The 14,162-nt window shown below is 37.5% G+C and overlaps 1 protein-coding gene and 1 long non-coding RNA gene across 2 annotated transcripts; both read left to right on the top strand.

The window, feature by feature from the left end:
- Positions 1-1,848: 1,848 nt before the first annotated feature.
- LOC122136871 lies at positions 1,849-3,012 on the top strand. Its single transcript, XR_006154366.1, has 3 exons — positions 1,849-2,324; positions 2,398-2,903; positions 2,937-3,012. It is a non-coding gene; the product is annotated as an uncharacterized LOC122136871 (long non-coding RNA).
- An 8,054-nt stretch (positions 3,013-11,066) lies between these two features.
- On the top strand, positions 11,067-13,895 carry LOC122136472 (transmembrane protein 100). The gene has a single exon (XM_042719580.1). It carries the CDS (start codon positions 11,429-11,431, stop codon positions 11,813-11,815), a length of 387 nt encoding a protein of 128 aa, XP_042575514.1. The 5' UTR covers positions 11,067-11,428; the 3' UTR covers positions 11,816-13,895.
- Positions 13,896-14,162: the final 267 nt, after the last annotated feature.

Genomic DNA, 14,162 nt, shown 5'->3' with positions numbered 1-14,162 from the left:
TTGAAAGTTGTGGGTTGTGAATATTATGTGAAGACTGCAAGTCTGTCTCACACAGACTCATTTTCATCTGCTTTAAATTGAATATGGCATCTAACCTGTCTAAAGTCTGTATTAAAAGTTGATATAATTTAATCAAGCCAACTGAAAAATTTAAATGCAGCAAGTAAACATAAAATTTAGAGTCTTTAACGGTGTACATATAGCATAATGTGAAAGTTACATGGTCAGGAAAGGAATTTAATAATTGCATGTAACTTCGCACAGATATTAGTATTTTTCAATAAGATTAGTATGTTTTGATGCAATATTTCTGAAAAACCTGTGTATATTTTAATGTTTATCTCGGTGCCCAATTCACTTCAGTGTAAATGAACTTAAATTGTGTCCTGTTTGAACTTATTATAATATCGGTCCCATGTTTACTAAAAATAATATATATATATATATATGAATTTACAGAAGGAATTAACTAATACTTAGCAATAAGATTGTTGGAGTATATTTTACAAGAAAATAATTTTTCAGTCGTTCTACTTTAAAACTTCATTATGTTACTTGTGTAAGGTTGTTTGACTTTTTTTCTGTTTGAGTTTATATCTCAGAACTCAGATCTTTTCCCCTTCTCAAAACTGCAAGAAATAAATGCAGAACTTTGCAATTCTGAGGAAAAAAAAAACACAAAAAAGTCACAATTATCAGATTAAAAATTTGCTATCTTTTTTACTTTTTTTGTTTTTCCTGTGGCAGAAAAAAATTTATTGGGAGGCGAAAAAGGTCTGAATCTGTGGCATGACGTCTGTTAGAGCAGAAAGTCATTTAGACTCGTCCTTTAGTTTATAAAAACAAACAAAAGTTGTGTTTACACCAATGCAGTTACGTAAAATGAACATCTAAACACTCTGGAGACAGATTGTAGTCAATATCTGGTGTGTCTACTCTGCATCAGTTGCCATAGTGACTGTGAGAGTGTAGCTGTCATTGTGGAAAGACAAATTTTGCTCTTGATCACGTCCATCACGACATCTCGCAGCCGTGCTGCTGTATGATGTGACTGAAAGAGTTTCTCCATCCACCATTCAGGACATAATCAACCCCAGTACTGCTCCTTGTGTGTATAACGTTAGAAAATCAAAAGACAAGAAAAACCACTTGAAATCTGATCTGACCAATCAGACTGAAACATGTTTCTAAAATTCTGTTTTAATGTGATCTCTTTCATTTTATTTTAGATTTTATTTTTATTTTAGTATCGTTTCTAATAATCATTTTACATGTTTTTATTTTATTTTTATTTTTTAATTTTATTATTGTTAAGAATCAGATTTAATGTGTTTGTTATTTCTGTTTTTTTTTTTTTTAGTATTGTTTTAAAGAACCAGATTTCATGTGTTTATTTTATTTTGTTTGTAATATTTTTATATTGTTTGTAAGAATCAGATTCCATGTTTATTTTACTTCATATAACTCGAAATCAGCATAGAATGTAATATTTGGAATCCACATTAATTATGGATATGGGTTTCCACAGTCAAAGAAAAAAATATTTTATTTATTTATTAAAATTATAAATTGATTTAATCAAAATTCATGGAAATTTTTAAAATAGAGAAGTCATGGAAATGTATAGTAAATATAAATTGTTTTTGTTAAGGTTGGCTCCAAAATTGCTTGAAATACAAACTGAAGTTGCTTTATATATAAATGTATGTAAATATTTATATATATATAAAAATAAAAAATCATGAACATTCATTAAGTTTAAAAAAGTGTTGGAACCCTAACTGATTTTATTGAAGTTTCTTTATATTTAAATATATGTAAAAATACTAACTGATTTAATTTCAGACTGATGTTTCAGATACAGCAAAAACAGCTGCTTCTCTAAACAAAGTGAGTATCAAGTTAACTAAAATTAGGCAAAAAAAACCCTCTCTAAAACTTGTGATGACTGCATGAATATCAAAGTTTGAAATGATGTCAGACGAGCTGCATTAGTCACAGTAGTGAGTATTACTTTTCCACCTGATATGCTGACTATATGTAAAATGCCATTGGTTTGTGTGGCTGGGATGGTTCATCTCTGACTGTTCAAACCTCTGAGTCACCACAAGTGGAGAACAAAGGAGGTACTTCTCATTGATTTCATCTCACTTTTAGAGTCCCACATGGTTTTCACACAGGCTGAGGAGCACAAAGCTGTCACGGCCGCCACCGCCAACCTGCCGAGAGCGATCGATAGATCATCGTAACGGCAAACCGATGAGCGGACGGTCGTTTTGCGTGCAACCCACCACATGTAGCGCTCCGGGATCGCCTGCAGTGAGGTATGCATGCTTAGGATGTTCATTTATGTTCTAAACCTCATTTTAGAGTGCTAAAAATGTTTATTTATGTCAGATTCAAGCAGAGCGTGTGAAAACGAGCGATGGAGAGGCTCCATGGGGCCCGTACGGGGACGGTAGCCCACGGACAGGAGGCACAAGCTGTTCCAGACTGGGAGACAGGTGGCGCTGGGTTCACACAGCGGGCCGTGGGTGTGTGTCCTCCTCCAGCCCCCGCCCACTCCACGCTGATGTCACTGACTCACCCGGACTGATGCTCCCATCATGGGAAAAAGTCGAAAACAACAGATGAGTGCATTGGGCTTCTGTCTGAGCGGGTTCAACCAGGACACGTTCACTTCGATCTGAATCCTAGTGCGCTCCCTCTGTAGACAGCGTTTTAAGATGTCATCTTAGCTGTGCGTGTATCCCAGAATGCACTGCGATGAGCTCCGTGAACAAGAAGTCTAAAGTCTATTTGCTTAGCAGTACCAAGATTGAATTAATGCAGAAAGTACATCAGGAGATACAATTGTAAATAAAAGCGTGAATACAAAACAAATATTCAAAACATAATCAAGAGTATAACAAATAATAATATATACATATACAAAGGTATAACAAATAATAATATATACATATACAAACACGTCCATACACGCACATAAGCATACATATAAATACATATTCAAAATGTACATAAATACACTCGCATTTAATTAAAAATATACTTAAAAAATAAAAAAAAACTAAAAAGTTAAAGATCAAGAAATGGATGGTTTGCAAGTGTGAGTGAATGATTGAAAAGTTTTAACGATTATTGTTTTAAAATTAACTTTTCTGGAAACCGAGCAGTTCAAAAAACCTCTTCGCAGGGAGTTAGGATTGACAGGTGAACTGACCTGAGTATCAGTTACCACGCCTGTCAGATCCGGCATTTTGACTTTGACAAACAGCCATCAGACAGAAGACCCCAGATTTCCCTCATTGGAGGGTTAACTTAAAAATTGTGTGTATTGACGTCTTTTAGTTGAAATAAAATGCTATCTGATGTTCATTCATGTTTGAATCCATGCATACAAAGAAAACTGTAATAAGTTTTTTGAAATTAAGTTCTAAATCATAAAAATAATTAAATACAAAAGCACTATTTAAGAAGAAATGCTAAGGTTCAACAGGGCTGAAGTTTTATCTGAAAAGCAGTAATCTATCAGTATATTCTCCTTTGAATATGTGCTGGTTCCAGTCCCGGACTGATGTCGGTGGCCTGTAAAAAGGTTGTGTGATGACCCAATGTGTTTTCACAGTACCCCATTGCCAGTTGGTTTAAAAACAAAGCGTATTTCATTGGCTTTCATCTCAAGACCGCTCGCATCCTTGTTTGTGTTTTCAAACAACTGATGGGCAAGTGAAGGAGGAGGGGCCTTCTGAAAAATGTTCCCCTGAGCAATGTTTTGCCATTTAAACCTGCAACTAGTTCCACCACTCGGTCGCAAATACATGACAGAGCATGAAGTAATATGATGAAAAGACGGTGGTTCAGAGTCACTTGAAATGTGGAGATCTGACAGAAACAATATTTTAGCATTGAATAATTGTTTCACAAAAAAAATGATAAGTAAGTAATGCACTCAACCACCGTGACAGTGTAATGCATATGAACCACAAAACAGCTGCCTGGCCACCAAGCATTTTGAACTTCTCTTAAAAAGACAGTTGTTCAACATTTAGACAAGCCTGCGAAATACTATAAATAAGTGAGCGTGTCCAATATCTTATTTGAGAGGTTACATATAATTTTGGGACACAGAACTGTGTAGACTCTCAAGGGTTTGTTTTCTTTGTATGTAAAGCCTTTGTGTTTTTTAAGTTCACGCTGACTGTTATCATCTCTCCATCGTTCATTCTTCCACAGAACACAAATGTAATGAGAATCTCAAGAACCTCTTGCTGTTTTTACTTCTGAATGAAAGCCAATGCTACTAGTTTGACGTCAGTGATGATCTAAAATAACAAATTGTTTTTAAAAAAAGAATAATACATGACTATTATTTTATTTGGAAAACAACTTGTTATTCACATCATCACTGACGTCAAACTAGGCCGCATTTACTTTCATTCTGTGTAAAAACAGCAAGAGGTTCTGCATCACATTTCCTTTTTTTTTGTGTGTGTGGATGAATGGATGGTGGGGTGATGATAGTAGTCGTTTTTTTGTTATGTGGAAGAATGAACGATGGAGAGATGATAAAGAGTCTACAGATGTCGAGAACAACCCAAAGTAATACATACACAGTTATCGTGTAATTGATCTGGAATGGCTTTGTTAAAGTTTCATGAGATTGTGATTTTAAATAGGTGGTATGGAAAGTTTTATGTATAATCTTCAGTTTATCTGTTGGCTGTCTTGGTGGCCAGGCAGCTGTACTAAACCGTGTTGTAAATGATGTTTCTTAAACTCAAACACAGTTTTAGCTTCAATAGCTTTTAGGTATTCTCACTTTGGTCAGTGTACTATATACACGCACTACTATCAATACCGAATGTTCCATAAAAGCCAGAGTGCATCAAATTGATACTATCTAATACACATGCAAACTTTCTTTAAATATAATTCTAAAGTTTCAATTGAAGAACCTCAAAGACCCGCTTTCTTGTCCCTTAGTTAGTTACTCTTCTATGTCAACCAGCCATGCCTCTTTCACACTACACTCTGTGCTCATGAAGTACAAAATATATTTCGCAGAGCTGACAGACAAGGTCAGAGCAGGTTACTTCTGTTATGAAAACTAAATCTCAGACTTTCACTGGATCATTTTTTTTTTTAAAGAAATTCAAACAATAAATATTGTTTCTGTCAGTGCCTCAATCAAGTGAGTTGATTTGAAACTGATCGTCTTTTCATAATTACTTAAAGGTGCTGTGTGTAGGATTGCCAATGGTTGAACTATGTATTGCAGTGTAATTCACAATATTGGTTTTTTTCACACCGGCCCCTTTCCTTAGACTTTGACCCACGCAGGTTGCCAAATTGAACCAGCACAATATTAACGAGCGCACTTACGATGAATTAAATTAATGCGCTGTGTCTTTGCTTTTATGCCCACTGGCAACCCGGGGTGCTGAAATACAAGTGTACTTTTTTGCTTTGGTCACAGAGACCGACCTTGGCCCGGAACACACAACTTAAAGGAGAATAACTGACTGTAGCATTGTTTTTCATATAAACAGTATGGTTAACTGAGCATGTTTCTTATATCTGCAAACATATTACTGGTATTTTATGATTTTAGTAAAGTCAAAATCTTACATACAGCACATGTTAAAGCCTAAACATGAAATGAACATCAGATAGGTTTTTCTGTTTCAACTAAAGGATGCCAAAGTCAAGCCCGTTTAAGTTTACAGAGTGGTCCACCGAAGTTAATCTACTCTCCTGTCTGATCTGTCTGTCAGGCAAAATGCCGGATTCGGCGTTATGATTGGTCAGATCACCATTGTTTAAGTCAAAATCCCTGCGAAGATGTCAATGAACTGCTCCACTGCCAGAAAATGTTTATGTTTCTAATCAATAATCGTTAAAACTCTCTTTTTTAAGTCCAGTTAATGTTTATTTTTATTTTTTTTTTTTTTTTTATATATTTTATTGTGTTTTTTTAATAATTTTTTATTTTTAATTAAATGCGAGTGTATTTATGTACATTTTGAATTTAACTTTTAGTTTTTTTTTTTTTTAAATCACTCTTTTGCGCATGTTGCTACTGTATATATATGTGTATATATATATATAAAAAAAAAATATATATATATATATAAAAAATATATAAAAAAAATCTTAATGCAAATGGTAATGGTATTTTTTTTTTCTTAATCCTCTAAATGTACTTATTTTTATTTTTATTTTTTTAATTTCCCCATGGAAACAAGACTAAATACCTTGTCTTTTTTATGTAGAAAATGCATCTTAATTTAAGAATATTTAGATATTTTGACTGGAAACACATAGACAAAAATTCTAAGAAGAAAAGCATTTCTTTGCAGTGCAGTTATTCAATCATTGCACATATTTTCATCATGCAGACATGGTCAAAATGACAAAAATGGCATTTCCTTAAAGGATCCCGTGGACGAGGAGGCTGTTTTTTTTGTGTCATATTCACATGCATATTTATACGCTGGATGCAGACTGATAATGAAAGTGTGCGTCGTTCCCACGCTCTTTCTGAGATATTTTTCCTTGGCACAAATCCATCAAACATGGAAAGTTTCACTGGACTGTAGGTCAGTTTTGTAGAAATCGGTTTAAATAAGGCTAATCCAATAAATGATGTTCACTTGATAACAATAACATCTTGCTGCGACCTTGGGAAGTAACCCATTAATTAGAATTTCCTTCAGGATTTCCAGTGTGGTTGGATGCATCGATGACACACATGTTTCCATCATGGCACCTGCTGAAAATGAAACTGATTACTGTATGGAATGGAAGGATGCCAGATGGAGGGGTAGTACAAGATATAAGCCGTAACCAACCACCACCACAGCTGTTCAATAAACAATTTATTTACAATTTATTTGGTTACATCTTTGTTTTTTACAAATACAAAAGCAACAGTTATTCTTTTTCCTTTTGGATTTTAAAATTCTTCTACTTGACCATCTCCTCTTCATCTGTCAGTTGTGCTGGGGCAGGATCTCCTCCCATTTTGTGAGCCTCTGCCTTCTTGCTGTCGACTGAGAACAAGTCAGTTGTTAATTTCATCACTCTAATTAAGAAATGTAACAGGTTGGATTACAAAATATTGAATTAGCCTATGTGAAAAGAGCGTTAAACTATGTGGAAAAAGCTGCTGCGCATTGAAATAGACACTGAAAGATATTTAATATGTCAGATGTTTGTAAAGTCATGTAGCGGACATCCATGAAACTTTTATGTTTAAAGCTTTACCTTGATTTAATTGTTTTTATAATTCATTTTTTTAGATGCTTCTAGGTTTTTTTTTTTTTTTTTTTTTTTGGCGCCGTGGGATACCATGAAAATGAATATTAGTTAAATAATTTTACAGTTTTCACCTCTGATATTATAACAGTGATTAAGAATTAAAGTTATTTATTGACCCGGAAGTGTGTGGATGGTTTTTTTGTCTGTGCTGTTGCCACGGTGAATCGTAATTATGGAGCTCCATTGTTCATGACTTCTCATTGTCGTAGTGCATGCACTAAACTCAGAGTCGAGTGAACTAACACAATTTAGCTGTTCTGAAACAGAAAACTCAGGGTTTCCCATCTCAGGGTAAGTCAACACAGAGTTCAAGGTTAAATTCAGAGTTGGTTGAATGTCCTTATTGAAACGGGCCCCTGGTGAAAATTTCATATCAACAGCACCTTTAGAAATATATTTACTAAGAAAAATGGTGACGTGTTCAATACATTCAGTATATATATATATATATATTATATATATATATAATATATATATATATATTATATATTATATATATATATATAGCTACATACTTTTTGTATAAAATATTATACTTAAATACTTTTTCATTATTAATATTATTTTATTTAACCACTACAAAACAGCAATTCATTTAAGTCCCTACAAGTCACCTGCACAGGATTTTATTATATTATATTATTTTGTTTTGTTTTATTATGGGGATATACAAAATAATGCTGTAATATTTAATACAATTACTGTACAAAATAATATAACACTGAGTTAAGCACTTCATCCATCAGATTTAAAAATCAGAGATTGATTATTTATTTTGTTTATCTAAGTTTCATTGGTGGTAGTTAGTGTAAATTGATCTATTCAAATGCTGTCAACCTGTTTGAGGTCCTCACTGCATTTGTGTTGAATAAATGTTTTGTTTTGTGTTTTTTATTTTTTTATTTTATTTATATTATTTTATTTTATTATTTTATTGTACAACACAAGACAGACAGCATGTAATAGTGTAAGACACAACCTCCAAGAAAAACATAAAATTAATGAACAAATTATAAAAAAACAAAAACAAAGAAAACAAGGAGCAAGAATTGAGACAAACAGCAGATAAAGACATTTTATATACTTAGGTTTTATTCAATACAATTTAAATGACTTTTTAAGTGCTTTTTTGCTTCATTATTTCATTGACAAAAGCTCAAACATTCATCATGACATCTTTTGTGTTCCACGGGAAGAAGAAAGTCATAAGGATATGACATGTTATAATGGTGAGTAATTGATGACAGAATTTTCATTTTTGCTGTTTAACAGAATGACTGCACTCTGTGCAGAATATTATTTGCAGGATATGAGGCAAGAAGTATTACAAATGCATGACTTTCAGCTCTTGAACCCGTATTGCAGAGTGAAGGGTTTATCAGCTCTTGACTTTAAAGCTGTTTCCGTGCATCACATTTGCCTTTCCAACAGCTTTAAAGCGACATTCTGCTGTTTCTTCCTCAAACCATGTCAATAAAACATTTTCTGCTCTCTCATTTACATGGGTCTTCATTCAGTGGAGCCCCAGGGGTCTTCCTCGTCGTACAAGGCTTTGAGAAAGGAAGGAATAATAATGAAGAGAACAGAATAAAGTGTTGTTCAAAAAAGGAAAAGGTTATGTGTGAGCTGCTTGGGATCATTGTAATGTCAGAGCATGAATTCCCAGGTTTACAGAGTCTGTTCCCTGTAAGTCCAGTAATAACATTCATCCCAAGCTTCCCAGGAATACCACTGAGCCTTCCTGGGAAAAACAACAGAAATGTACAGGAAAAGGAAAAGTGAAGTCACCTAATAATCCTTAAATTGCCCTGTCCACCCATGGTGACAAATCTTCAAATCTGGTTGACGTAATAAAGACTGGCACACGTTCAAAGGGCTTTTGTGCTTTTTATGTGTCTTCCCTGGATCTTGTGGAATTCTTGAGACAAATCTCTTGTAGAAGATGATTTCGTTGTATATTGTGGAATTCTTTAGAAGGATTTCTTGTAGAAGATGATTTACGTATAATGATTTACGTATAGATTACATACTGTTGATGTAATCTATACACGTATAGATTACATACTGTTGATGCAATCTATATTGTGTAGAATTGTAATTGTTTTGAAAAAATTATGCATTCAGCAGATGATTTCATCTTACGACATAAACCAACAGTACTAGCAGAGTAATAAATGAACAGCTCGCCACAAATTAGCAGGAGAAAAACATCACTGAATGCAGTCCTTCTGTGGTCACACTTTCTGTCCGCTAGTCTCACTCATTTGCCACCCCCTCTCTTTATTATCCATCTTTCCCACCCAGTCTCTCTCTCTCCTATATCTTGATTTCTCCCTACAGTATGTCCGTGCTGGCGTGGGGCTACATCAGCGAGTGTTGAGTCACCAGACATCAGTTAACCCTGTGTTTATGCTCCTCAATTGGTTTCACCCCACTCATTTGGCCAGTGGGATAAACCGAGCAGGGACCACTTATTATGAATGTCAGAGTTTTATTAGACATGATATTTGGCTGTGTATAGAGGACAGGCTTGGATCCATTGCTTATTCCGTCAACTCATTTTTAGTGTATTTGACGAAGGCTTTCATAAACCATCGTTATGGTCTTTTCAGGCTTTGTTGTCTTTAATTGAAGGCATGAGCAGAATGGATGGGGTTTTCTACGGCATGAGTAATGTCTAACTAATACAGACATAGTGATCAATGATTGATCCTTTAAGCCTCATTTAATCAATAAGGTGAGAGACTGTGGTATATTACGAATGGATGAAGATATGATGCACAGCTTAGCTGTAATATACACAATGTATGCCTTGGGTGCTACTGCTCATTCCTGTCAGGGTTGTGCATTCTATGCATTCTAAATTTCAAACTCCTGCATTTGATTTGAAGGTAGCAAACAGGATTCAGAACTCCTTTTTTTCGGTGCAGTCATGCAGTGCTTGCATCCACAGTGAATCCAAAATCCTGCTTAAGTATATAGTAATTGGCTGATTTTATTATGTTGTGCTTAATTTTTACTCTTAGTGTGGACGGACGCATTAGTTCCCCTTTAAAGCCTTCTGTTAGGACATGGTATTAGGGCCATTTACAATGCAAATTGATTTTTTTTAACCAATTCAAAATTACCCGAGGAGGAGTGTGTGTCTTGTGCAGTTCACCCTTTGTTGTCATCACCTACTGAAATAATCACAAATCTTCACACCTCATTGTTTATCAATACTGCCTCGCTGTAAATGGAGAAATGATTTCACATGATAGACGAGACCGGGTGATAAATTACATCGGCATTGCCGTGAGTGTGTAGGATCTCTCTTCGCTGTCCTTCAAATTGATTTTTCCTCCTGTGCACAATCCATGACGGGGAAAGGACTCAATAGGATTAAAAATGGACATCCGCTCAGAGACCGCTTATCAAGCTTTTGGCAGTGTTTTGTATTAGTGCGGTGTGGGAGGCCAAAAGTGCGTGGGTGCGCAGCAGGCACATGCACGAGCGGAGTCTCTGGATACATCAGTTATCTGCCGGCATGCGTTTTGCCATGCTGTCGGGTTGAATGAATAAATGCTGCACCACATGCTCCCGTGGCTGCGTTACTGAATAAAACAATCTGGCAATCTCATTATTTAATGAGCACTAAAATAGTCCCGTTCCCATCCTGGCATCCCCTCTGTAGGATGCAAGCACTCATTCTCTTACAAGCAGGAGAACGGAGAAGGAGTGGGTGGATTTTAGTGGACGGTGCTTGAATGGTTAACTCCACCCCTCCTCCCCCACCTCCTTCCTGTTTGCGCTCCGCTGCCCAGTCTCATACTATGACATTTTACGTCAGAGTGCAGCTGCAGCCAATCAGGAGATCCGGGCTGCCCCCTCTGGAGCTTGACTCCACCCCTCCTTCTGGCCACATATATAGCAGCACTCATTCTGTCTGCTCGAGTGTTCAACGTGCTGCCGTGTGCTCGAGAGACAGAGAGCCGTGGCACTGACAAACCCACAGACATTGTGAGAGGATCTCCACATTTCCTTGCCTAAATTGCCTTTCCTCCCAGAGCATCTCGCTCATACTGAGCGCATCTTTATTGTTGAGTTCCCAGCATCCAGTTGCAAGATGGGATGCACCACGGGGCACTTCACTTGCCAACCACAGACGACGACTGCCCCAACCCTGGAAGGCCAGTCACAAGAAGGAGCACCCAAAGTCCCAGAGGTGCTGTCATCCCTAGAGCGGCTCTCGCAAGCCACGGGAGGGATGGAGAAGTCTTGGTACCGCTGCATCTTTCCATTTGGGATAATCTCACTGGTGATCGGAGTGGCTGGAACTGGAGTGACGTACACATACAACGATCTCCCGCAGACCAAGGTGGTTTCTGTGATCCTGTTGATCGTGGGGCTGGTCCTGGTACTGATGGCGACCACTTGCTGGACGGTCCACAAGAAGAAGCGCAGGAAAAAGAAGGAAGGTGGTTCCTTCAGCTCCGAACAGTGTCCCTTGTGAGAGAGAGCCCCCCAAAAAAAACGAGATCTCCGTCCACTCAGGTATCTGTGGTGGACAAGTCACGAAGGACAGGTCCTCTCTGAGAATCCCATGGAAAATACGGCGCAAGGCTGGCATGAGGGTTCACCAGAGTCACGCAATCAGTTTACCGTCGCTCAGCAGGTGTCTGGTATCAAAACAAGCCTGGAGAGGGACACACACTCCAGCACACACACAGGACACTTAACACTAGCTGCGAGCCTCTCGCGGAGCCTCTGCTGCCGTCAACGCCACTGACAGTCTCCTGCATTCCTGTGACGCCGAAGAAGTGGGCCAGCGGTGGCAACCGGACACCGCAACGAAAGAGGAGTTCACCTCCGTCACCATCGCACGTCATTCGCCCGTCCGGTGACACCGTAGCAATGCGCAAGCTTTTTTACGGAGTGGAACTTGAACCTGCGTCTGCTAGCTAGAACCGGCAGCTGCGGATCAGGATAGGAAGAAAGCACGGACTGGAGAGGTCGAGAATGTGTCCGTCTGCATGTGTGTGTGTGCGTAATATGTGTGCTGGATGGACTAGAGAGACAAGACACCTGCTCGGCCTCTTTTGCTGTCAGCCCTCCGTCAATTGTAGCCGCTAATTATTTAGGACAGGGGTGCAGCACCTGATATGAAGGACGCAAAGACCCAAGCTTGATTTATTGGGAATTTTACACAGTGTACAGTGTATTGAAGGAGATTTGCATTGGATTGTGTGTGTGCCCGTGTGTGTGTATCTGATTCTATCTGGCAAATCCAGGACTCTTCAAGGACCTCATATAGTCGGTATTTGGAAAAACAACCACAGAGGAATTTTATAACAGATACGGTTCAGAGAAAGGCAAGCAAACCGAAGGGCCTTTTGTTCTGAGACAGCCAGAAAAGAAAATTCATTTCCTGTCTTACAGATGAGCATGATTATTAAGGGGGAGGGGGAGGGGGTTCAAGATGCCACAAGGGTACACTAGAAGTCAAAAGTGTCAGTAAAGTTTTGTTCTTGTTTCAGTGCCTTGAGCAAGCGTTAGGACTTATCATGGTACAGTAGCTATGTTTTACCCCTCCGTTTCTCTTTTCCTCTTCCAGTGCCAGCTTTAAAACTCAAACTCAGCTATTTTAGCAAGGTCTCCTCGCCCCAAAAAACAACACACATGAATACGTCGTCACTTTGACCTGGTCAGAGCCCACAAAGGCTGGAGCTTACATCCGTTTTCACAATGGGAATTCTGCTTATTTACACTGCCTTGATCTGGGAAGCATTTGGCACGTTTTGTTATGGATACAGTGGGTGGGTAACAGATAATGAATTAAAGGGACAGGTCAGCTAAAAATGAAACTTCTGTCATCCTTGTGTCGTTCCAAGTTGACTGTATGACTTACTTTCTTCTGAGGAAGACAAAATAATGTATTTTGAAACTCGGTGGGGTCCAAAAAAACTCTTTTGATGTTCTGTGCATGAAAAAAAAGTTCCACGGCAGAAAGGAAGTCGTACCAAGTTGAGGATGAGGAAATAATGACAGAATTTTCCCTTTTTTTGGGAAGGTTTAGCCTTCAGATGTTTTATAAATCGTTAATACTAAAATTCGGAGACGGACAAAAATCCATACCAATTCAAAGGTTAATACCCTTTCCCTTTCGCTAAAAGCTTATCAATTGAGATGTTTCCACCGTGTTGAGGAGTGGATTTGAGAATCCTTGTGCACGAGAGAAAAAAGAGAGACAGCATTAACAGCCTTGAGTACTTAAAAAAGGCTGTTTTTGAAGCATTTAGCTGTTAGCAAATGTGCTAAGCTTGCATTGCTGGACTTGTTTGAGCCCTGAGGAAGATTTTATTGCTCCTTCATAGTTCAGGAGATTTCATTCTCAGTTGTGTCTCCTAAAATTACTTTAAAGAAATAAAAATGTACACAAATTCAGACAACTGTTAAAATACAACTAGTGCATAGAGCTATAAAACTAATCTGGATATCTGAAATAACTGCTCTCGCAAGAAAACATTTGTGTTGTTTTTGCTTTTTGGTTGCACATTTTGAGAAAACAAGAATGAAATTACTGGCTCATTTTCTTCATTTGACCTTCATTTAATCTCATTGCTGTCTGGGAGAAACATTTTAAGATATTAACGAGATCTCATTTGTGATAAAATAGATGTAAGTTTTAGATTATGGTTTTTGTAACTAAAAACATGTTTCTGGAGGAAACGTGGGCCCATGGCATGCATCACGGCAGTCCTGCGCTTGGGGCACGTCCAGGTGGAATTGATTTCTAACACTGACGTCTGACCACATGGCTATGGATAAACACAGTGCCTTTTTGTCGACTGATGTACATG

The sequence above is a fragment of the Cyprinus carpio genome, chromosome B3 (genome assembly GCF_018340385.1).
Source record: "Cyprinus carpio isolate SPL01 chromosome B3, ASM1834038v1, whole genome shotgun sequence".
In the NCBI taxonomy this organism is placed as follows: Eukaryota; Metazoa; Chordata; class Actinopteri; order Cypriniformes; family Cyprinidae; genus Cyprinus; species Cyprinus carpio.
This window is presented reverse-complemented; position numbering and strand designations above follow the sequence as displayed.